This window comes from Tubulanus polymorphus, chromosome 11 (assembly GCF_964204645.1).
Source record: "Tubulanus polymorphus chromosome 11, tnTubPoly1.2, whole genome shotgun sequence".
Taxonomy (NCBI): domain Eukaryota; kingdom Metazoa; phylum Nemertea; class Palaeonemertea; order Tubulaniformes; family Tubulanidae; genus Tubulanus; species Tubulanus polymorphus.
In genome coordinates, this window is record NC_134035.1 from 13,063,176 (window position 1) to 13,089,655 (window position 26,480).

The following is a 26,480-nucleotide window of genomic DNA, read 5'->3' on the forward strand; positions in this document are numbered from 1 at the left end:
ACAAACTGATTTGTCAGTGTGTTACATCACTGATGACCACCTTTAATACTGCTGCTTGCTGCTGGGTGTTAATTGATACACTCTGTTTTGGGGTGAGTCTCCTCCTTCCTTCTTCAACTGTCATGTAGAAACGTGACAAACAAACTGATTTGTCAGTGTGTTACATCACTGATGACCACCTTTAATACTGCTGCTTGCTGCTGGGTGTTAATTGACACACTCTGTTTTGGGGTGAGTTTCCTCCTTCCTTCTTCAACAGTCATGTAGAAACATGACAAACAAACTGAATTGTCAGTGTGTTACAACACTGATGACCTCCTTTAATACTGCTGCTTGCTGCTGCGTGTTAATTAATACACTCTGTTTTGGGGTAATATTGAGTTCAAGAGTGTCCTCTTTCCTTCTTCAACTGTCATGTAGAAACGTGACAAAGGAACTGAATTGTCAGTGCGTTACATCACTGATGACCTCCTTTAATACTGCTGCTTGCTGCTGGGTGTAAATTCTTACCACCTTCCATGAACTTCTTGAATTATTACATTAAACATTATTACAATAAGAATTATTACATTAAACATTATAACATCATGAATCATCCTCCTTAAATACTGCTGCTTGCTGCTGCCTCTGTTTTGGGGTGATATTGAGTTCAGGAGTCTCCTACTTCCTTCTTCAACTGTCATGTAGAAACGTGACAAACGAACTGAATTATCAGTGTGGTACAACACTGATGACCTCCTTTAATACTGCTGCTTGCTGCTGGGTGTTAATTGATACACTCTGTTTTGGGGTGATATTGAGTTCAGGAGTCTCCTGCTTCCTTCTTCAATTGTCATGTAGAAACGTGACAAACGAACTGAATTGTCAGTGCGTTACAACACTGATGGGCTTCTTTAATACTGCTGCTTGCTGCTGGGTGTTAATTCTTACCACCTTCCATGAACTTCTTGAATTATTACATTAAACATTATTACAATAAGAATTATTACAATAAACATTATAACATCATGAATCATCCTCCTTAAATACTGCTGCTTGCTGCTGGCTCTGTTTTGGGGTGATATTGAGTTCAGGAGTCTCCTCCTTCCTTCTTCAACTGTCATGTAGAAACATGACAAACGAACTGAATTGTCAGTGCGTTACAACACTGATGACCTCCTTTAATACTGCTGCTTTGTGCTGGGTGTTAATTAATACACTCTGTTTTGGGGTGATATTGAGTTCAGGAGTCTCCTCCTTCCTTCTTCAACTGTCATGTAGAAACATGACAAACGAACTGAATTGTCAGTGCGTTACAACACTGATGACCTCCTTTAATACTGCTGCTTTGTGCTGGGTGTTAATTAATACACTCTGTTTTGGGGTGAAATTGAGTTCAGGAGTCTCCTCCTTCCTTCTTCAACTGTCATGTAGAAACGTGACTAACAAACTGAATTGTCAGTGCGTTACAACACTGATGACCTGCTTTAATACTGCTGCTTTGTGCTGGGTGTTAATTAATACACTCTGTTTTGGGGTGATATTGAGTACAGGAGTCTCCTCCTTCCTTCTTCAACTGTCATGTAGAAACGTGACAAGCAAACTGAATTGTCAGTGTGTTACAGCACTGATGACCTCCCTTAATACTGCTGCTTGCTGCAGCGTGTTAATAAATACACTCTGTTCAGGGGTGATATTGAGTGCAGGAGTCTCCTCCTTCCTTCTTCAACTGTCATGTAGAAACGTGACAAACAAACTGAATTTTCAGTGTGGTACAACACTGATGACCTCCTTAAATACTGCTGCTTGCTGCTGCGTGTTAATTAATACACTGTGTTATGGGGTGATATTGAGTTTTGGTGAGTTTTGCTCCCTGATCATCTTTATTGCGACTTTACATTTTAAATGTATAAATTTTCAAAACAGCTATCCATCGATAGCTTTGTGGTGGTTGAATCATTGAAATGTCACTGGTGTTGGTACATTGTATATATTGTAATATATGTCGGTGAAATGGGATTGATCATGTTTCCTGATCATCCTTATTGCGACTTTACGTTTTAAATGTATAAATATTCAAAACAGCTATCCATCGATAGCTTTGTGGTGGTTGAATCATTGAAATGTTACTGGTGTTGGTACATTGTATATATTGTAATATATGTCGGTGAAATGGGATTGATCATGTTTCCTGATCATCCTTATTGCGACTTTACGTTTTAGACGTATAAATATTCAAAACAGCTATCCATCGATAGCTTTGTGGTGGTTGAATCTTTGAAATGTCGCTGGTGTTGGTACATTGTATAGATTGTAATATATGTCGGTGAAATGGGATTGATCATGTTTTGTGATCATCCTTATTGCGACTTAACGTTTTAAATGTATAAATATTCAAAACAGCTATCCATCGATAGCTTTGTGGTGGTTGAATCTTTGAAATGTCGCTGGTGTTGGTACATTGTATAGATTGTAATATATGTCGGTGAAATGGGATTGATCATGTTTTGTGATCATCCTTATTGCGACTTTACGTTTTAAATGTATAAATATTCAAAACAGCTATCCATCGATAGCTTTGTGGTGGTTGAATCTTTGAAATGTCGCTGGTGTTGGTACATTGTATAGATTGTAATATATGTCGGTGAAATGGGATTGATCATGTTTTGTGATCATCCTTATAACGACTTAACTTTTTAAATGTATAAATATTCAAAACAGCTATCGATCGATAGCTTTGTGGTGGTTGAATCTTTGAAATGTCGCTGGTGTTGGTACATTGTATAGATTGTAATATATGTCGGTGAAATGGGATTGATCATGTTTTGTGATCATCCTTATTGCGACTTAACATTTTAAATGTATAAATATTCAAAACAGCTATCCATCGATAGCTTTGTGGTGGTTGAATCTTTGAAATGTCGCTGGTGTTGGTACATTGTATAGATTGTAATATATGTCGGTGAAATGGGATTGATCATGTTTTGTGATCATCCTTATTGCGACTTAACGTTTTAAATGTATAAATATTCAAAACAGCTATCCATCGATAGCTTTGTGGTGGTTGAATCATTGAAATAATGCTGGTGTTGGTTCTCTGTGTATACTGTATCAGCAAATATTATCACATTACGCATTTTAAAAGTGTTATACTCAAAGATGCTATTGTTTGATTGCTTCACTTTGGTTCCTTGCACCTGAAGGTTGTTAACTGTCATATAGAAACGTGACAAACAAACTGATTTGTCAGTGTGTTACAAGACTGATGACCTCCTTTAATACTGCTGCTTTCTGCTGCGTGTTAATTAATAAACATAAACTCTGTTTTGGGGTGATATTGAGTTCAGGAGTCTCCTCCTTCCTTCTTCAACTGTCATGTAGAAACGTGACTAACAAACTGAATTATCAGTGTGTTACATCACTGACGACCTTCTTTAATCCTGCTGCTTGCTGGTGGTGTTAATTTTTAGCACCTTCCATGAACTTCTTGAATTATTACATTAAACCTTATTACAATAAGAATTATTACATTAAACATTATAACATCATGAATCATCCTCCTTAAATACTGCTGCTTGCTGCTGGCTCTGTTTTGGGGTGATATTGATCGCAGGAGTCTTTTCCTTCCTTCTACAACTGTCATGTGGAAACGTGACAAACGAACTGAATTGTCAGTGTGTTACAACACTGATGACCTCCTTTAATACTGCTGCTTGCTGCTGGGTATTAATTCTTGCCTTCTTCCCTGAACTTCTTGAATTATTACATTAAACATTATTACAATAAGAATTATTACATTTAACATTATAACATCATGAATCATCCTCCTTAAATACTGCTGCTTGCTGCTGGCTCTGTATTGGGGTGATATTAAGTTCAGGAGTCTCCTCCTTCCTTCTTCAACTGTCATGTAGAAACGTGACAAACAAACTGAATTATCAGTGTGTTACAACACTGATGACCTCCTTTAATACTGCTGCTTGCTGCTGGGTATTAATTAATACACTCTGTTTTGGGGTGATATTGAGTGCAGGAGTCTCATCCTTCCTTCTTCAACTGTCATGTAGAAACGTGACAAACAAACTGAATTGTCAGTGTGTTACAACACTGATGACCTCCTTAAATACTGCTGCTTGCTGCTGGGTGTTAATTAATCCACTCAGTTCAGGGGTGACATTGATTTTTGCCGAGTTTTGCTCCCTGATCATCCTTATTGCGACTTAACGTTTTAATTGTATAAATATTCAAAACAGCTATCCATCGATAGATTTGTGGTGGTTGAATCATTGAAATGTCGCTGGTGTTGGTACATTGTATATATTGTAATATATGTCGGTGAAATGGGATTGATCATGTTTCCTGATCATCCTTATTGCGACTTTACGTTTTAAATGTATAAATATTCAAAACAGCTATCCATCGATAGCTTTGTGGTGGTTGAATCATTGAAATGTCGCTGGTGTTGGTACATTGTATATATTGTAATATATGTCGGTGAATTGGGACTGATTATGTTTCCTAATCGTCCTCATTATGACTTTACGTTTTAAATGTATAAATATTCAAAACAGCTATCCATCGATAGCTTTGTGGTGGTTGAATCATTGAAATGTCGCTGGTGTTGGTACATTGTATATATTGTAATATATGTCGGTGAATTGGGATTGATTATGTTTCCTGATCGTCCTTATTGCGACTTTACATTTTGAATATATGAATATTCAAAGCAGCTATCCATCGATAGCTTTGTGGTGGTTGAATCTTTGAAATGTCGCTGGTGTTGGTTCTGTATATATATTGTAATATATGTCGGTGAATTGGGACTGATTTTGTTTCCTAATCGTCCTCATTATGACTTTACATTTTGAATATATGAATATTCAAAACAGCTATCCATCGATAGCTTTGTGGTGGTTGAATCATTGAAATGTCGCTGGTGTTGGTACATTGTATATATTGTAATATATGTCGGTGAAATGGGATTGATCATGTTTTGTGATTGTCCTTATTGCGACTTAACGTTTTAAATGTATAAATATTCAAAGCAGCTATCCATCGATAGCTTTGTGGTGGTTGAATCATTGAAATGTCGGTGGTGTTGGTACATTGTATATATTGTAATATATGTCGGTGAATTGGGATTGATTATGTTTCCTGATCGTCCTTATTGCGACTTTACATTTTGAATATATGAATATTCAAAGCAGCTATCCATCGATAGCTTTGTGGTGGTTGAATCTTTGAAATGTCGCTGGTGTTGGTTCTGTATATATATTGTAATATATGTCGGTGAATTGGGACTGATTTTGTTTCCTAATCGTCCTCATTATGACTTTACATTTTGAATATATGAATATTCAAAACAGCTATCCATCGATAGCTTTGTGGTGGTTGAATCATTGAAATGTCGCTGGTGTTGGTACATTGTATATATTGTAATATATGTCGGTGAATTGGGACTGATTATGTTTCCTAATCGTCCTTATTATGACTTTACGTTTTAAATGTATAAATATTCAAAACAGCTATCCATCGATAGCTTTGTGGTGGTTGTATCATTGAAATAATGCAGATATTGGTTCTCTGTATATATTGTAGCAGCAAATTATTATTATATTATGGATCTTAAAAGTGCTATACTTGAAGATGCTATATTTTGATAGCTTCACTTTGGTTCCTTGCACCTGAAGGTTGTTAACTGTCATATAGAAACGTGACAAACAAACTGATTTGTCAGTGTGTTACAAGACTGATGGCCTCCTTTAATACTGCTGCTTGCTGCTGCGTGTTAATTGATACACTCTGTTTTGGGGTGATATTGAGTGCAGGAGTCTCCTCCTTCCTTCTTCAACTGTCATGTAGAAACGTGACTAACAAACTGAATTGTCAGTGCGTTACAACACTGATGACCTCCTTTAATACTGCTCTTTGCGGCTGGGTGTTAATAAGTACACTCTGTTTTGGGGTGATATTGAGTGCAGGAGTCTCCTCCTTCCTTCTTCAACTGTCATGTAGAAACGTGACTAACAAACTGAATTGTCAGTGTGTTACAACACTGATGACCTCCTTTAATACTGCAGCTTGCTGGTGCGTGTTAATTCTTGCCTCCTTCCCTGAACTACTTGAATTATTGCATTAAACATTATTACAATAAAAAGTATTCCATTAAACATTATTACATCATGAACTATTACATAATTACATTATCAAATTACACATTATTTTACAAAACACTGATGGTGAATTACTGCTAAATCAATTGGTGGTGATGAAAGTTAAGTGTTACAAAACACTTCAGTGTTAAAATATAGATTTAGTGATCCCTCCCTTCCCCTCTTGAATTGTCAAGTTAATTGTGACATAAACTGATTTGTAAGTGACTTAAGGCTGGGGTGATATTGGGGTTTAATGCCTTCCCCTCCTTCCCCTTCTTGAATTGACAATTAAATAGTGACATAAAGTGAATTGTTAGTGACTTGATTGTATTACTCCACTTAAGGAGTGATAAAATTGTCAGCGTCTTTACTCTGATGATGAGGTAAACCAGTTTCTAAGTTGTGAGCTGACAGTGTAAAAAACTGTTAGAATTCAAATTGCTTTAAACATCTTCAGAAAGATGGTTGATCATCGTAAACACTGGTGAAAACAATTGACATCTCAATTTGCACTTGATGTCCCAATTTACACTTGACGTCCCACTTTGCACTTGACGTCCCAATTTGCACTTGGCGTTTCACTTTGCACTTGACGTCTCACTATGCACTTGCACCGATGCATCACTTGCACTAAACAGCACTGGCACACCCGCGGGTCCATGCGCATGGTTAGCAAATTGATAAGCATGCAGCATGCCATCTTTGTGTGTGGAAATAATTTACAAACAGCTGTGAGTTTGAAATTAAGAAACGTATTATTTGTATCATTCTTTGTAAAATCTCTAATAACGATGATGTAAAGAAAAACATAATATCAATTTTATGATGGTAAAAATGTCAAATAATTAAATATCAATTTGTAAAACGAGAGGAAAGAGAAAGATGAAAGTACCAGAAAGAGAAGTGTTGGATTGGTGTCTGTTGTCAGTAGAAATCTGAGGTACTCTACTGAGGAATCTCCACGCCCCAAACAGAAAGTTCAAGATGATACTGAAAGTTCCTGAGGTTCTTAGAAATTTCACTAAGTAAAGACTATAAATCAGGTATAGTATAAATTGCTATGAATTTCTTTGTAGATAAGAATGTTCTCAACTAGGACTGTTAGTTAGTATTACATGTATTTCATATTTCCCTGTTGTAGCGTGTATTGATTTGGTCGGCAAGTACAAAATACCAAACGATTGACAGGAAACATCCAGGATTGTTCCAGTTGTCATTGAGAAATATTTAAGGTGTCATGAGTCTGAATTGACTATAAATCAGGTAAAATTATACTTGATATGAACTTCTTTGCAGGAACAGTCGACTTAAAGAAGATGGTTACATTTATTTTATGTATTTTTGTTGTAGCCAGCGGACTGTTGTTGTTAGAGACGCTCAAAACCAGAGGAAAGGAAACATCAGAGTTCAGGAAGTGTTGAGCAAATTCCTCAAGGTCCGAGTCATGAATCTCAATTGACTATAAATCAGGTATAATTGAAATTTATTCTTTAAGTTTCTTTTTTAAGAAGAGTCTTAAAAATGATATCATTATTCATATTTTGTGTTTTATTGTAGTATTGAGCTTGTGGTTGGCTGTAGAATATCAGACGACAGGAAAAGATCAGATCAGAGATGCCGACCAATTTCCCTGTCAAATCTGGACTTCTTTCAGTGTTTGTATGCAGAAATCAGAGATATTCTTGGGGGATCTCGACATCAAACCGAAAGTTCGAGAAGATATGAACAGTAGCTGAGGTTCTGAGCTATTTCTCATGCTCATGTGTTTAGATTCAAGTCATGAGTTTAGATTGACGATTAATCAGGTAAAATTGAACTTGATATGAATTTCTTTGCAGGAACAGTCGACTCAATGAAGATGGTTACTACTTTTATTTTATGTATTTTTGTTGTAGCCAGTGGACTGTTGTTGGTTGTTGTAAGTGGCGTGCAAAACCAGAGGAAACGAAAACATCAGAGTTCACAAAGTGTTGAGCTAATTCCTCAAGGTTCGAGTCATGAATCTGAGTTGACTATAAATCAGGTAAAATTGAAATTAGATGAATTTTGTTTTTATGAAGAGTCTTATGAATGAAAATCATAGTTTATTTAGTACATTGTTATTGCAGTTAGTATTGAGTTATTCGTCACACAATACCAGATATCAAGATGGAAACGATTCCAATGATCAATTTCCTCATGAAGAAATGAGTCACGAGCCTTAATCGACTAAAAATCAGGTATAATTGAAATTTATTTTGAAGAAGTCTCAAAAATGATATCATTATTCATATTTTGTGTTTTGTCATTGTAGTATTGAGCTTGCGGTTGGCTGTAGAATATCAGACGACAGGAAAAGATCAAATCAGAGATGTTGAACAATTTCCCCGTCAATTCGGGACTTTCAGTGATTGTTACCACGAGTTAGCGCAGTAGAGTTCCAGAGATGCCGACCAATTTCTCTGTCAAATCGGGACTTACAGTGTTTGTTACCGCGAGTTATCGGTAGTTCCAGAGATGCCGACCAATTTCTCCGTCAAATCGGGACTTTCAGTGTTTGTTACCGCGAGTTAGCCTAGTTCCAGAGATGCCGACCAATTTCTCCATCAAATCGGGACTTTCAGTGTTTGTTACCGTGAGTTAGCGTAGTTCCAGAGATGCCGACCAATTTCTCCGTCAAATCGGGACTTTCAGTGTTTGTTACCGCGAGTTAGCCTAGTTCCAGAGATGCCGACCAATTTCTCCGTCAAATCGGGACTTTCAGTGTTTGTTGCCGCGAGTTATCGTGGTCCAGAGATGCCGACCAATTTCTCTGAGGCTGATAGCTTCAGTATAGGTTGAATGTAAATACACATTGTACATCTATTGAAAAATAAATATGAATGATGGTTTGATTGGCTGGTTTGTTGTTGAATCTGATTGTGGGTTATTAATTACTGATTTGCTGCGACTTTGCGTTTTGGGTGTAAATGTTTCAAGGGGCTTCTCTTGCTTGTTTTTGTGCTTGTTAAATGATTTCTGAAATATAGTTGTATGTGCTGTATATGTGGAGATTTTGTACTTGTGACTGCGTTTGTAAATACATTAATTTCTTTAAAATGTTTTTGTGTTCTATCTCATTCTGAGGATGTTGAACTCAAGATTCTCAGTTTGATCTATACTTGTTTGTTGGTTTGATCAATACATTGATTTTATGGTGTTTGATTATTGGTTGAACTATTGTTTATCAATACATATCGAACTACACTAACCAATAGTTGTTGTAACATCAGTATCACTAGTGGTCAGTTGTTCGCTACAAATTATATGTGTTACTTTTTCTTCATATAATGTACAGTGGACTCTCTGTTAACTGGAATCATTTCAAGTCTAATTAAGACTATCTAATCCTTAAGACACGGATTAGAGTGTTTCATTCGACTAATTTCAAGTCTCGTTACTTACATCTTGGAGTAATCATTCTCCAAGCTTACACCAACCCAGACATAAACACATTGAACTATTGCATTGAAGTTCTATTGTCTACAGGTGACAAGAACTATCGCCTTGTCTTAATTGATTCCAGTTAGAAGTCTATTGTACATGGATTATTTTTGCTCTGTAAGTGAATAAATGAAGTTAAGTGTACAGTTGAACCTCATTAATACGATTCTGTCCCAGCTAAAATATTTATATCAATGCAGATTTGGATGATATAAAACCTGGTTATTACATGTACGACAATTACACTTTTGCCCTCAAGTGTTTAACGGAAAGGTTCCATTGTACAATAAGAATTTCAAACCACTCTCAATGTGGTAGAGACTTTCTTTTTTTACAACTTTGAATTACTCCAAAGTTTCCTTAATGCATGTACCGATCTGCAGTCTGGCACTGCCCTATCTGAGGATGCTCCAGTAACAACCCATACCATTGAGACGTCCGTTTAGACTAGTAATGATGCAGAATAGAGGATGTACAGGTGATCTATTTACTGATTCTGAGTGACCTGTATAATGCATGTATGATAAACGGGGGATTCCTGAGCTCGAGTCCGGTCTATTGGTACTGATTCTGAGTGAACTGAATACTGTTAGATATTAAACGAGGGTATCCCGGGTTCGGAACTCGGTCTATTGGTTCTGAGTGACGGGGTGCGCTGCATTCATCATACCGAGGATACCTGTCTCAGGGCGTGTCATCCTCCCAGTTACCTGCGTCGATACCGAGGATACCCGTCTCACGGCATGTTAGACCAAAGGTTACCTGTGATACCGAGGATACCCGTCTCACGGCATGTTAGACCAAAGGTTACCTGTGATACCGAGGATACCCGTCTCACGGCCTATGAGATCCCAGGTTACTGATACCGGGGATACCTGTCTCACGGCATGTTAGACCAAAGGTTACCTGTGATACCGAGGATACCCGTCTCACGGCCTATGAGATCCCAGGTTACTGATACCGGGGATACCTGTCTCACGGCATGTTAGACCAAATGTTACCCGTGATACCGAGGATACCGAGGATACCCGTCTCACGGCATGTTAGACCAAAGGTTACCTGTGATACCAACGATACCGAGGATACCCGTCTCACGGCATGTTAGACCAAAGGTTACCTGTGATACCGAGGATACCTGTCTCGCGGCCTATGAGATCCCAGGTTACCTGTGATACCAACGATACCGAGGATACCCGTCTCACGGCATGTTAGACCAAAGGTTACCTGTGATACCGAGGATACCTGTCTCACGGCCTATGAGATCCCAGGTTACTGATACCGGGTTCCAGCTCAGATGTAACGAAATGACTGAACGCAAGAGTGTAAATTATATACGTTGAGTTTATTTGGGGTTCCAGATGAGAGAGATAGAGTGAGAAATCAGGGTACACATGCTTTGATAAATACCGGCGTAAGAAGCCGGGGTCCCATGACCTTTTATAAAACAAATCGGGCCAAATTTTCACAGGATGTCAAATTTTTCCTCATGTACGTGTGTTCAGTATTTCATCTGAAATATTTTGGAAATAAGCTACGGTGACAACCTTTAGAATTGAAGTGCAAGTAATCTATTTTTGCGATGACGTCGATATTATTTAACGTTTTATAAATCGAAAGTTTCTATCGCACAGGATTGCAAAGTGGATTTATTCCTAATTAGGGTTGTAATGCACACTTTTAATCAATTATCATATAGATATAATCTCGGCCGCATAAATCATCCGGCGCGCAGCCCGCAGTATTATTTCGTAGAAATTCCGCTAGGGGACCATACATGAATATTTCATGATCATTCTCAAGACGCAGCGAGTTTAGGTGCCGTGTCTCTGTCTGCGGCTTTAGAGGTGTCATCCGGTAGACGATCCTGACTGCGCATACTCGATAATTACTATTTATCGAAAGAAAACGATTTTTTACATGAAATTAATTTCGTAAAAAATTCCTTCACAATCAAAAATCATAAAATCTTAGATGGTACTTCTAGAACCGCCTTTCTTTCTCAAAGATTCCTTTTCCAAATGAAACGATTTTGAAAGAGAAATCGACAAGACGAAACAGTATTTTGTTTATAATCAAAAACTCTCAATGCATATTTTCCCCTCATCGATTCTTTATTGCTTGAATTTCGAACGAATAAAATGAATTCGATAAGGAATTTGTGTCAGTGAGTCATGTAATGAGTGGTCACATGATTGATCAATCTGCAACATTTCTCTATATAGAGTGAGTTAGTGACGTCACTGTCAGCACCAGGGTTCTGCTGTATCGTCTAGGTTCTCCTCTCTCTTCTCTCTCCTCTCTCTCAGTTTCGGGGAATTCCTACTGGTTACTGCGTGTTCGCCCGTCCTGCGTCGAATAACGAGCGTCGTTGAGCCGGTTCTGGTAAACTGACGGGACGAAGGGTTCTTCAACGGAGCACGCAGACTCAAACAGTCGCCACCACCACACGGTGCAGCTTCCATCCAGCAGTCCTCTCTCATCTCAGTCAGTCTCACTCGAGCGATGCCGATGGTTCCAACAACGTCAACAGTGAAAATTCGGGTGCCCAAATATTAGTTGACTGCAGTGTCAGGCTCTTTCACTGACAGACAGTAGTAACACTCATATACATAATCACTTGTTGTATGTCACACTGTTATTGATTTCGGAATTATCTACTACCGCATTGCCATTACTGGCCTAGCCCTTGATTTGCCGATTGGAGTCCACCATCCTATCCATGTTTTAAACATTCCGGTTTATTTGACCTCGGCGGAAGTTTCCGATGACGGGAAATTTTTTTAAAAGTCGATGTTTACGTATTTCTATTTTTTATACGTTTGTGAATTTTTTTTTTTTCAGAACGTGGAATAACAATCGCGCGTACTCTCGATCGGTCGTCGTGGTGACATGATTAACTCGAAGAAACGATCGCAAAAACGATTTCCGTCGCCGAAATGTCGTCGCTTCGTAGAATGCTGAGAACGTCTTAGAAACAAAAAAAAAAATCTCATCGGATTCTGGATTAATTTTCCCGCGCGTTAATCGACAATGTGCCACGGTCGCTCGTGGTGATATCGACGTAATTACAATTATAGGATAAATATATTTATAAATATCGTCGTAATAAATAAATAGTCGATTGAGGATTTAAAAATGATGCGTAGAGGGAGTAAACCTCGTGAACCGACGTCGTCGTCGGCCGCTGAACGTCTAGCCGATTACCGCGGTGAAACTGTTACATCGTCGCTCCCGACAACCGCGTGTAATATACAACAATGTTCTACCGGCGTGGCCGGAGCCGCGGCCGGTTCCGGGAATAGTTCTAGTTCACCGGGTTCGCCGGAAATAGAGGGCGCTGTAGGTGCGTTAAGTACGAGTCCCGCCAGTAATGTGGTTGATATAGCGACTGGTGTTGAATCGTTACAGTTAGGAAGAGATTCATTCAGTAAGGTACGTCATCTATCAGTATCAATGTATGTGTGTATGTCACTGTATGTCTCAGCACCATGTGTTTGTCAAGTATGTGTGTATGTCATCTATCATTTGTGTGTATGTCACGTATCATGCGTGTGTATGTCACGTATCATATGTGTGTGTCAGGTATGTGTATGTCGATGTATATGTATGTCTATCGGTGTATGTCTATAGGGAGATCATGTCTAACTCTCCTCAGTTCGCAGTTTTAAATCAATTAATCTTTTTTTGATTGATTAATCTTTTTTCTGTGGTTTTGCGTTACATGAGTTTGGTGTGTAGGCCTACTTATATTGAACATTTCGCTGATCGGAGTTCTTTGTCGTTTGACTGTGTATGTTCATCATTCTGGATTCAGTTCCGCTGTTAAGTTCCATGGTTAAGTTTGACTAAAAAGTTTAAGAGTTCATTTTCAATGTTTTCAAACTTTGTAGTCAAATTTAAATCCAAAACCGAGAAACCGAATCATTGGACCCATATTTTGATAGATAAACATTTTGGGGGCTGTGTCATTTCAATTTCGTTGATAAATAAATTTTGCGTTTTAATTTTTTGACTTACCCACAAGAATTGTTCAGGATACGAGTTGAATTTTCTCATTTTCCTATGAAAGAAATGCCGGCAGATTTCTTCTTAAACGCGACTTGTATCTCGTCGTAAACCTGCGTCATTTTCAAAACTGTTATCGTTTCTTGTTAAATATCGCGAATAATAAGAGATCAAAGGCCGATTGTTTATGGGTCATCGAAGACTTGTTTTATCAGGTAAGATTACAGGTTAACTGTATCTAATAGTAAAGTCGCCATTATAAAATGTGCTTCAGAAATATGGAGTTTATCGGATAAAGTTCATTAGAATCTTCTGCGTTATATAAAATGGATTCTGATTTGCCTATTGTGGTCAGTAGTAATTATTAAGTTCATTTATTAGATTATTTACACTGAGAAAAGCCGCTGGGGCCAGTTCCATAGTCATGGCTTAGACCTAAAACCAATCTAAGACCAACTTAGTTCTTAATAGTCGATCTAACAACTTGAGATTAGTCATAAGATTTAAGACAACTTTTGCTCTATGGCCCCTGGGGCTTGTTGCATAGTCATGGCTTAGACTTCAGGGGGCCATTTCCATAGTCATGGCTTAGACTTAAGACTATTTTAGTTATATAGCCAATGTAACAGCTTAAGACCAGTCTCAAGATTTAAGACCACTTTTGGACTTTGGTCTCGACTATGGAACCGGCCCGGGCCAGTTGCACAGTCGTGACTTAAGCCCAAAAGTGGTCTTAAATCTTAAGACTGGTCTTAAGCTGTTATATTGGCTATAGATCTTATTTGGTCTTAGACTGGTCTTAAGTCTAAGCCATGACTGTGCAACTAGTCCCAGGCTAGTCTAAGACAAACTTAGTTCTATAGCCAATCTAACAACTTAAGACCAGTCTTAAGATTTAAGACAACTTTTGGACTTAAGTCACGACTGTGCAACTAGCCCCTGATTTTAGACCTCTTCCCCTCCACGGTCCTCATTGATACACGTACAGTCTAAGTCACTCTAGTTGTTACGATTTATTTTAATGATCGCTTATAATTGATTAGTAAATTGAGATAGGAATATGACTGGGGATTATTGAGAAATAGAGATGAGATGTGACGACTTGAAGCAGCGAGTTTGACTATGAATACTTTTTGAATGGCTGCGGTCATTGTCTTGAAATTGAGAAATACACTGTTAATTGAATCTACGAATGCAATACGTATGATTCAGTGATTAAATCGAATGACATTCAATGTGATTTTTAAAACGCGATCAGAAGAATGTCGAAAAGGGATTGATGTTGAAACAATGCCCTGGAATGCACAATGTCCAATCATTGATTCGGTATTTCTCTCTCTCTCTCGATCAGGTTCAGTGCAGTAGTACTTATAAAAAATTGAACTTTACTCCCGCGTTTCGCTCGCCCGCGCTGCATTCGTGTTGGCGGAGAAAAAAAAACCTCGAACATATTATTGTTTCATCTGGTTCTGACTCATAGTAAACATAATTACATAAAATATTTCCTGTTGTAAAATATTTTGTCTCTGATCAAAAGTTTTGCATGCGGGCGGGCTGACTGGTGGGTTGATACACTGTACAGTTAGCCCCTATGGGCACATACGGTTAGCCCCTGTGGGCATGTACAGTTAGCCACTTTTGGACACATACAGTTAGCCCCTGTGGGCACATACAGTTAGCCACTTTTGGACACATACAGTTAGTCCCGGTGGGCACGTACAGTTAGCCATTTTTGGACACATACAGTTAGCCCCTGTGGGCACGTACAGTTAGCCATTTTTGGACACATACAGTTAGCCCCTGTGGGTACATATAGAACTTTAACAATGTTTAAGACAGGATAATTCAATTTCCCTGCAATACCATTTCCATGGTATTTGGAGGGAAAAAATAACGTTGTTTGTAAATATTTACTGAGTGCTTGTTAACGCCATCTGGTGGGATAGCTGCTTGTGTGGTTCCCATTTTATCGATAGCCAAAAATATGTAATATATTCCAAAAAACATTCATAATAGATAATTTTTTGGTGAAATCTAATTTGATTTGATTGTATGATATAATGTTATCTGGTTTTGTCTGGTTTTCACTGTTTTTCGGTTCATGTGTTACTCTCTCTCTCTCTCTCTATCTCTGTGTAAATCTCTATATTTCATTTCCTTTCATTTTGCGAACCATCTTTCAACCAGTTTTTTGTACGAATCAATACGATAAATAGATATGAAATATAAATGTATTAAATTATGTTTGAAGGAGAAGAAGGTCAGTACAGCGTCACTAACCATAGATCCAAACCGACCGAAACAAGTAAAAGTAATCGCTGCCGGACAACATAAACCTAAACCTACCGGTCCTAGTAAGAGTAGGCCCGTTAAAGCTGATCTTGTAAGTATTACCACCATTTTGGTCCGAATAGGTTTTTCTCTAACAGTTGCTGCAATGGTTCATCGACTGTTCTGAAATTCTGTCGCCGTCTGGGTTCAGAACTAGGAACACTCGGATTGACAAGAGAGGTTGAATGAATAATCTAAAATATCACGCTCAAAATGCTGATTACAGCGCGTGGTTTGATAACTGTATGTTCTGTAACCTTTCGATGGTTAAATAAAGGATTTGTGATAGAAAAATATAATAATTCAATAGGGTTAGTCTTGGAAAACAGAGATGCAAATGACGTAAAGCACTTGATAAACAAGACTGAGACCGCTGCTGCCCTCTGCTGCTGCCCTTTGATATTAATGCGATTTGTCATCATTTTTCAGAATGTCGAAAAAGAATTCACAAAATGTCGTGAAGAATGTGCCAAACGTCTTGATCTGAGCAAATCACAAATAACTGTTATTCCTACATCAGTTAGTCAGGTAAAACAAACCCCCTATAATCACTGACCTCCTGCAACCCTCACTGAACCCCCGCAACCCTCACGGAACCCCCTCCAACCCTCACGGACTCCTTCCCAGGCTGTTTCTGGGGCTTTTCAATTGAATGAACCCTGGGGGGACACTGAAAATGCTCCACATGAAAACACCAGAACTTTCAGGCTTAAAATCTGAATAACCGGGGGGTCAAAATTTGGTGTAAACTTCAAAATATCGAAATCAATGTTTTGTTTTTCAGTTAACGCTATTAACGGAATTTTATCTCTATGGTAACCGTATAATCAGTTTACCGTCGGAGATTGGATTATTAACGAACTTAGAGAAATTAGCGTTGAGCGAGAACTCGCTGACGACACTTCCCGAGTCTTTAGAAAATCTCAAACAGCTTAAAGTTCTCGATCTTCGACATAACAAACTTAGTGAAGTAAGTATCAACATCAGACAAAACACAGTTCTACAGTTCAGAGTTTACTCTTTGACAAGATACAGTTACACAGTTATGAGTTAGAGTTAAGATTTGACTTAGACAGAGTGGCCACTGACCCGGAGAACTCAGGGAATCAGAAAAATCTAGAAATAATCTGGGAAAACTAAGGGAATTTGACAAATTTTACCAAAAAAAACTGGCAAAACTCGTGGAATTTGGATAAGCTCGATTACACGTTTTTGCATCAATACATGATTCATAAAAAATAAATGAATTGCTACATTTTAAACAGTTCCACAGTTGTGAGTTTAAAATCTAACTCTTTGAAAATTAACTGATTTTAACTCGTACTGATAATGAATCCACAGATCCGTCTAATAATTGATCGATTGTTTTTCGATGATTTCAGATTCCAGATGTAGTGTACAAATTACGTAGTTTGACAACATTATTTTTGAGATTCAATAGAATACGAATTGTTGGCAACGGAATTTCAAACTTATCGGTGAGTACGAAATCAAAACGTAACGTTTCTTTCCCGACGGCCCTCAATATTTCAATCCTCATCCTTGAAGTCAGATCGTAAGACCCAAGCCCGGTTGTATTGACCGGTATTACCTTTAACCCGGGGGTTATTTCAATTGAAAATGCATTAAGTTAGCCCACGGGTTAAAGGTTAATATACTAGTCTATATAACCGGGCCCCCCATCTTCATTTTAAAGTTATCCTTAAGAATGAATCCTTAGGGATGGTCCTTAACTTAGACCAGGTTTTATAGAAGTGATCCCGAGGGATAAACATAGTCCCAGGAGCCAGTTGCATAGTCATGGCTTTGACTTAAGAGCAGTCTAAGACCCAATTTAGTTCTATTGCCAATCTAACAACTTAAGACCAGTCTTAAGATTTAAGACCACTTTTGGACTTAAGTCACGACTATGCAACTGGCCCCTGCTGGTTATCAAAACCATCTTTAGGGATGGTCTTTATCTTAGACCAGGTTTTATAGAAGTGATACCGAGGGATAAACATAGTCCCAGGAGCCAGTTGCATAGTCATGGCTTTGACTTAAGACCAGTCTAAGACCCAATTTAGTTCTATTGCCAATCTAACGACTTAAGAACAGACAACTTTTAGACTTAATACAGTCTGTGCAACTGGCCCCTGTAACATAAACTGAGTATTAATTTTCCTGGTTTTGTATTGTAGTTTATGATCTCTTGTTTATATTTTACAGAATCTGACGATGTTGAGTTTACGGGAAAATAAGATTAAAGAGCTGCCAACTGGAATCGGAAATCTAATCAACCTATTGACATTCGACGTCTCACATAATCATTTAGAACATTTACCAGAAGGTACAACGTTTATATACCGGTATTCATTCATTAAATCAGAGGAAACTTATTGTGGCATTTTTTAGAAATTAAGAGTAGAAACATCACAATCTGTTGAAACAACTGTAACTGTAACTCGTTAACTTGCATGGTAGTCAAAATGTATATCTTCTAATTATCTATTATATAGATATATTTTATAGATAATTATAAAGTATAGATTTTGACTATTATCATTGAAATCATGTAAAACTCCTATTTCTAAGCAACTGAATCGTAATAAGTTTAAAATCCACTATATACAGAATTTAGACGATTTAAAACGAATTTTTTTTATCGAGAATTAAAATGAAAATTCACTACGTTTTGAACTGTCACTAGAGATCATCGTCAGGTGTCACAATTTCATCGTTAATCTCTTAAATTCCGTATATAGTAGGTTTTAAACTGATGAACTGTTCTCGACGTTTCAGCGTAACGGACGGGTTATACTACCAACTGAATCATTCGATTCTCGATTCATCACGGACAAGTCTAGTCCGAGTTGAATCGAAGTCCTCTCAATGACTCCTCTATCCGTCTCTATTATTAATTAGCGTTGACCCGGTTAATTGGAAGTGAGCCAAAACTGACGCAATCAACCTGGCTGATAGCCATTAATGTGTTCCATAACGGACAAAATCTCGTTTATATTTCGGCCCGGGCTAAAAGGTTTAAACTCAATTTATACGTATATGCTGATTTGAATCAGGAGTTGTTGATCATTGAGATTTCAGGGACAGTGTCATGCAAAGGGGATGGTGTCGTTGATTGAGACGTCACTGATCTCATCAATTCATCGGTTCAAATCCTGATGGCGACAAGAGTTTCTTGGTTGAAGGTTGGGATACAGAAACGATCGAACCCACTAATAATAATGTCCTCCTACGTGACACTCAGCGGGTTGTGGGTATAAAAAAAAATTTGAGACTCATTCACCTTGGACCCGGAGGGAGTTCAGCTGTAACTATGAGTTAACGCAGCTGCTGTCAAAGCCGCCACAAAATCACAACAATATTCATCCTTGAAATAGAATATTACGATCGATTTCTCCAAGTCACTTCAGCCGCAGGTTAATAAGATAAAAAAACCCACTATCTACAGATTAAAAGAATTTAAAAAACAAGAATTTATTTACTCAATAAAAAACATAAAATACACGACGTTTCGATCTCACCCTAGAGATCATCATCAGGTGATCATCGTCAGGTGTGAGATATAGACTAAAAACAGGGGTATATTATATACAAAGGAGAACAGGTTGATTGAGTAAATTGGTGAGTGAGCAAATAATTAGTGTTTGGCAAGGCATGAAGTAATATACTTAGAAAGAAGGGAATTGTGCGGAGAAAAGCCATAATAATATCGGTTTTATCGTTCATTTAATCAATCTATCAAAAGTCATCGGTTAAATCAATAAGGCGATTTGTTATGTTTATTTTCCTTGCAGAAATTGGTAACTGTTACAATTTGAATTCGTTGGATTTGCAACATAATGAATTATTAGATATACCTGAAACATTAGGAAACATGAAGTCGTTAACTAGACTCGGGTTAAGGTACAGTTTGTTATCTATTATAAACATGTAAACAGTTCACTTAAGACGAGAAGATACACAAAATCCGTGTATGATGATAACGAGAGAAATCCCGCAATAACGAAGACAAGATTGAAAAATTCTATATCGGAATGATTATATTTGAGGAGCGACGTTTCGGCTAACGACTGTTAGCCATCATCAGGCATACTCTATGCTCATTTGTTAGGACGCTGACTAAGTTCAAAAGTTATCTTTGTTGAAGAAACAAGAATATCTGAATAATCATGAAGCTCAAAATGTTCGTTTTATTCTAAAATGAAATCCTTCGCCAGTTCTTGAGATGAAATCAACTTTATGACTTGTTAAGCGTTTAAAGAAGTAGTGAGTTGATGTGTGGTGTTTATTTCAGGTATAACCAATTAACAACTGTACCGAAATCTTTAAGTAACTGCACGAACATGGATGAATTTAACGTGGAGGGAAATAATATTTCACAATTACCCGTAAGTAAAAAATCAACGCGAAATGGCTCCTTTATTCTTAAAAAAAAAACAACCTCAAACTGATTGTATTTTGTATGTTTAAACCCACTTTATACAGAATTTAAAATATTTATCTATCAAAATTCAAAATCAAAAGCCAATGTTTCGAACTTTCACTAGAGATCATCGTCAGGGGCCAGTTGCACAGTCATGACTTAAGTCCAAAAGTGGCCTTAAATCTTAAGACTGGTCTTAAGTTATTAGATTAGCTATAGAACTAAGTTGGTCTTAGACTGGTCTTAAATCTAAGCCATGACTATGCAACTGGCCCCATGTGTGTTATCACATAACCATCGTCTCTAGTGAGAGTTCGAAATGTCGTGTCTTTTGATCTTAATTTTTGATGAATAAAATTCTTTTTTAATCTTTGAAATTCTGTATGAAGTGGGTTTTAAATCTGTTCTGGATGTCTCGAGTGTACAGTCCCGCTATTCTACCATGATTTTATACATGTATTTCTGGTTTATTTTCAGGAGGGTCTTTTATCCAGTTTGACAAATTTAACTAGCATTACTTTATCGAGAAATAATTTTACCTCGTACCCGGTCGGCGGTCCTTCTCAATTCTGTTCAGCACATGTAAGTATAAAAGTTATCGACATTCTTACAATTTTTGACATCGTCCACACTTCACATATCCTCGGGAGGTTCATTGTTGGACAGATCATGATAAGATTTGTTTAGTAAATTACGTGATATGGAATTTGCCAGAAAATCAGATGCTGAAAGTATTGATTAATTGGGGACTAAGCTTTTACTTGGCAATATCGAGGAGTGGTGGATAAACCGAGGGCGGATAACCGGGAGTTGTATATTGCATATTGTGTATTGTATGTTGTATATTGTGTGTTGTATATTGTATAAGTCAGTTTTGATTTTTCAGTCAATCAACATGGAACACAATCACATCAATAAAATACCGTTTGGTATTTTTTCACGAGCATCGATTCTGACAAAACTAAACATGAAAGACAACCAATTAACATCGCTACCACTCGGTAACGTTTTTACTGATCTTCTCGTGATAATTCGTATTTTCATCGTCGGTCTTGTCTCAGCTTGTCTTGACGCAAGGCCTCTTATTTACCATATTTCATTTTTCATCAGTTCAACTATTAGACTATTCCTATTATACAGACATAGGTACTTGGACGAAAATGGTTGAATTGAATCTGGGAACAAATCAATTGACGAAAATTCCCGATGACATCGCGAACCTACAAGCACTGGAGGTTCTCATTCTTAGTAATAATCTACTGAAGGTGTGTATCATTGTCGATCATTTCAACGATTCAGTAAAATTATGATTAGTTACTTATGACGACCTTCTCATACTCAAAGACTTCAACAATTCTGTAGAAATTTAATGAGTTACTTATGACAACCTTCTCATTCTCAATGACTCCTAATAATTCAGTAAAATTATGATTAATTATTAATGACGACCTTCTCATACTCAAAGACTTCAACAATTCTGTAGAAATTTGATTAGTTACTTAAGACAGTCTTCTCATTGTCAGTGACTTCAATGATTCAGTAAAATTATAATTAGTTATTAATCATCAAGTATTGATTTGTTTATTTCAGAGATTGCCGTCGAGTATTGGAAATTTGAAGAAGCTGAAACTGTTAGATTTAGAAGAGAATAAACTTGAATCTTTACCGGCGGAAATTCGTTTTTTGAAAGACCTGACCAAACTAGTCGTACAATCCAATCAACTCACTTCATTACCCAGAGCTATAGGGTCAGTATCTTCAATCATTCTATATATATACATGTATATATGTACTTGTACATTTATATGTATATGTAGCAGGGTTAAAAACTTTAAAAATGTTTTTGTTCAAATCTGTGATGTACGTTACAACTTGAACCAGCAGGACCTGGCCATAATGGGCAGATTTTGACTTTAACCTTAGGGATAAGTTATTGACTTAACTTAATTGACTTCTATTACTAGAGTGACAGTTAAAACTTACCACACCTGGTCTCAAAGTTGCCACAATTGTTAGTTGTTATATTTGACTTTTTGATTTTCGTCGTTAACCCGGAGAACAAACGTGGAATCATCGTGAACTTGACTGTATTTCTAACGTGTATTTGTATTACGTATTTCAGACATCTTACTAACCTACAGTATCTGGGCGCTGGTGAAAACATTTTAACTTCTTTACCAGATGAAATAGGTTTGTACAATTCAAGAATTCTCTTTCAGAGTGTCAACCAATTATCCGAAAATCAGGGAAAAAATCAGGGAATTTTCTTTTCGTAAAAAAGTAAGGGAGAATAATCGGGCAATTTTATAAAGATGCTAAAAATTAGAGAAATTTGGTGAAATTGCTAGATCGCGTATAAAATCAAACAGTTCTACATATTTGACTGTGTGTTAATTGATGCATTCTAAGCAGATCAAGTCAGGGAGAACAACGTACAGTCAACCCCTGATATACCGCCACCCCCGCCAGGTTTTCTCAATGTATATCTCGATACAAATACATCGTAGAACACCCCGATATACCGCCATACTACCTATACCGCCAAAATCATTCCGCGCCGATGTGGGCGATATATCGAGGGTTGACTGTACATGTCGGGGGAAAAGCGAGTAAAATAAAAGTGGCCGCCCTGTGATTGCACGAGTTCACCTCCATCGCTCACTCGACTGATCTCCATTATTTTCAGGAACTCTAGAATCGTTGGAGTATTTGTATATAAACGATAATCAGAATCTACACAGTTTACCGTTCGAGTTAGCGTTGTGCAACAAATTACAGATTATGAGTATAGAAAATTGTCCACTAAGTCAAATTCCAGCTGAAATAGTGGCAGAAGGACCGTCATTAGTAATCCAGGTAACATTTTATATAGTCTAATTCATTCAACGGTAAACACACTTAACGCTATGACTACTATTTGTGAGTTGTTTCTACTGTCTTTAAGAGCTATGACTAACTACTATTTGTGAGTAGTTTCTACTGTCTTTAAGAGCTATGACTAACTACTATTTGTGAGTTGTTTCTACTCCCTTTAAGAGCTATGACTAACTACTATTTGTGAGTTGTTTCTACTCCCTTTAAGAGCACAGCTACGTAGAACCAACGTTATCAAAATACTTTCAAAATCAGAATGATTTCTAATCCATTTTCGATTAGAACTACTATATTTGATGTCAAATTACTCAATTTTGATAAATTATCGGGCACCCTGGTCTGATAAAGGGTGCTATTTAAGAGTAGTTTCTTCTCTTTTAGAGCACAGCTACATACAACCAACGTTATCAAAATACTCTCAAAATCAGAATCATTTGTAGTTCATTTTCGATAAAACTACTACTTTCTTACTGTGAAATTATTCTTAACTTTGGTGCAAACTACTATAGTCTGAATTCGATGAATTGTCAACAAAAGAGAGGTTTAAATGAAAAAATTTCAAATATTTGTTTATTTGTTTATTTTCAGTATCTACAGTTACGTTGGCAGTGAGATGTAAGCGGTAGCGATCACTCACACACTCACCTCACTCACCGTATGACGGACGAACGACGGACGTTTGATTTCAACTGCGAGTAGAAAAATAACGAACTACACAAACTGGATTTAATATAAAAAAGAAACTCGTTGCGCGAAATGATGAGGAGGATTTAGAACGATACAAAAAAAAATAAACGCGATTTGTTGTTTGCGCGAACGAAACGACTAAATATAAATAAAACCCTTTATAAAATGGTGCTGAACGATGATTAAATAATTAACAATAGAAAACGCGAAACGCGCCGATTTCCTGGCAAATGTTGCTACGGTAATAAATATGCGTGTTACGCTGTTGCTAAGCAGTGCGCGGCAGATGACGACGAAGCCATTGTTGGCTTATATTTATAGTTGCGCCACTCTCGACCGGATCAGATGCGATGTATTCATTGTGCCGGCGGTCGATGTCCAATTGTCGGTGTGAGCTGCAATGAAATCAGTTGTTTGTTTCACTGTATAAACTGCTGTGATTTGAAGGTAAATGCAGGGGTCGATTTAGGCGGTATTACACGGGGTTTGGACCTGGCCTGCCTTCGTATTGAGATTCGACTTTTCGTCAGGACAGAGATCGCTTAAACCTAATATTAACACTCATCCTCTCAGTACAAACTGGATTCCACCTGTACTGTAAAATCACTGTAGTCGTTACTGATGCCACTAAAATATAGCATTATAAAGAATTTGGCGTTATAAAGAATCATTGGACCGAGCATTTCAAATTTGTTCTATGAAAAATGTTGGGGTTAAGGGAGCAGTGGCATTTAACAGGGGCCGGTCGCTCAAAAGTTGGTTAGAGTTAACTGGCCCCGGGATGTTATTGTTGGTGATAACAATAATAATTGCTTGTACAGCACTTTTCCATATAAAAGCACGCTCAAAGCGCTCATCTCTCGAATAGGCGACGTAAAAACGCCTGAAACGGAAAAGGTGTTATAACGATATTTTTGGTTGAATTTCTTCGAAACACCGAATGCGGAATCCACTAGCTTTATCCAAGGAACGCCCTTACTTTTATTTGGATACCGCCCGCACCAGTTTTCTTGTCCGCCCCAGAAATGTTGGCTCCGAAGTAAAGTTCTAATAATTCTTTTTATTTCGATTCCATTGAAAATGAGAAGTTTGTCCTTGTAGAAGCAAATTGATCATTGGTGATTTGCGTAACTGGATGTTCTGAGTAAACAGATTTGCCCGGTATCGGGTCGGGAGTTGTAACTTAAGTTGAAAATTGATTTCTAATCTTTTAAAGTGTATATTGCTACTGGGTAGAGGTTGAGGCAAGTTGAATAATATACCTGGGGAAATGATGGGTAGAAAAACTACTTTGATCTCTAGGAGTAAATAACACTTGATGAATCCGCTAGTACTGAATAGGCAACATTTCCATCTGATATTTTGTGGTTCAGATAATGTATGTTTGTTAAGGTTAAAGAAGTGATTGTTGACAAGTTTCTCGTAGAAAACTCGACATAAGATCTTACAGGACAGAACTGAACTGTTAAATCCCACCTTGATCTGTGACTGAACGCGGTGCACTGATCTGTGACTGAATGCGGTGCACTGATCTGTGACTGAACGCGGTGCACTGATCTGTGTCTGAACGCGGTGCACTGATCTGTGTCTGAACGCAGTGCACTGATCTGTGACTGAACGCGGTGCACTGATCTGTGACTGAACGCAGAACACTGATCTGTGTCTGAACGCAGAACATTGATCTGTGACTGAACGCAGTGCACTGATCTGTGACTGAACGCAGCGCACTGATCTGTGACTGAACGCAGAACATTGATCTGTGACTGAACGCAGCGCACTGATCTGTGTCTGAACGCAGAACATTGATCTGTGACTGAACGCAGCGCACTGATCTGTGTCTGAACGCAGAACATTGATCTGTGACTGAACGCAGCGCACTGATCTGTGTCTGAACGCAGAACATTGATCTGTGACTGAACGCAGCGCACTGATCTGTGTCTGAACGCAGAACATTGATCTGTGACTGAACGCGTTGCACTGATCTGTGACTGAACGCGGTGCACCGATCTGTGTCCGAACGCAGAACATTGATCTGTGACTGAACGCAGTGCACTGATCTGTGACTGAACGTAGTGCACTGATCTGTGACTGAACGCGGTGCACTGATCTGTGTCCGAACGCAGAACATTGATCTGTGACTGAACGCAGTGCACTGATCTGTGACTGAACACAGTGCACTGATCTGTGACTGAACGCGGTGCACTGATCTGTGTCCGAACGCAGATCATTGATCTGTGACTGAACGCAGTGCACTGATCTGTGACTGAATGTAGTGCACTGAACTAGATGTAAAATGAATGTAAAATCGACACATGTCCGATTTTATATATATATATGACAAATATAGATGATAGGAATGTGTAAAGCTAATTGATTATCACAATGTCTCGATGGAAATGATAATGATAATGATAATGCGGATGAGGATGATAATGATATTTTTAGTATTAAAAAAAGTACGAAGAATTATGTATTCATAAAATAGATAAGACTCACAAATAGAAATAAAGATGTAAACATTATTTGTTGTCGCTCTCATCAAATCTGATAAATAATTGTAT

At 37.8% G+C, this 26,480-nt stretch overlaps 1 protein-coding gene and 2 long non-coding RNA genes across 4 annotated transcripts in view; 2 read left to right on the forward strand and 1 right to left on the reverse strand.

Moving 5' to 3' along the window:
* Positions 1 to 13,726, reverse strand: part of LOC141912483 (uncharacterized) — a 27,356-nt gene extending 13,630 nt beyond the window's left edge. Inside the window, exons 1-2 of the long non-coding RNA XR_012620179.1 lie at positions 13,614 to 13,726; positions 13,341 to 13,441 (exon numbers count right to left, since the gene is read on the reverse strand). This is a non-coding gene — a long non-coding RNA (uncharacterized LOC141912483). The remainder of the gene's footprint in view (positions 1 to 13,340; positions 13,442 to 13,613) is intronic.
* LOC141912482 (uncharacterized) lies at positions 5,958 to 9,178 on the forward strand. The gene is made up of 7 exons (XR_012620178.1): positions 5,958 to 7,177; positions 7,276 to 7,397; positions 7,485 to 7,604; positions 7,692 to 7,939; positions 8,030 to 8,157; positions 8,243 to 8,353; positions 8,428 to 9,178. It is a non-coding gene; the product is annotated as an uncharacterized LOC141912482 (long non-coding RNA).
* Positions 11,830 to 26,478, forward strand: LOC141912481 (uncharacterized). 2 transcript variants are annotated; one of them, XM_074803707.1, is made up of 16 exons: positions 11,830 to 11,869; positions 12,438 to 13,028; positions 15,853 to 15,984; positions 16,362 to 16,460; positions 16,717 to 16,902; positions 17,315 to 17,410; positions 18,141 to 18,261; positions 19,730 to 19,838; positions 20,230 to 20,323; positions 20,836 to 20,940; positions 21,245 to 21,359; positions 21,499 to 21,623; positions 21,949 to 22,106; positions 22,481 to 22,548; positions 23,045 to 23,214; positions 23,821 to 26,478. In XM_074803707.1, the coding sequence occupies exons 2-16, from the start codon at positions 12,732 to 12,734 to the stop codon at positions 23,842 to 23,844; spliced, it is 1,899 nt and encodes a 632-aa protein (XP_074659808.1). In that variant the 5' UTR covers positions 11,830 to 11,869; positions 12,438 to 12,731; the 3' UTR covers positions 23,845 to 26,478. The 2 variants fall into 2 exon arrangements, with proteins under 2 accessions (XP_074659808.1, XP_074659809.1); XM_074803708.1 differs by lacking the exons at positions 11,830 to 11,869; positions 12,438 to 13,028 and adding an exon at positions 13,849 to 13,951.
* The last annotated feature ends 2 nt before the right edge of the window (positions 26,479 to 26,480 follow it).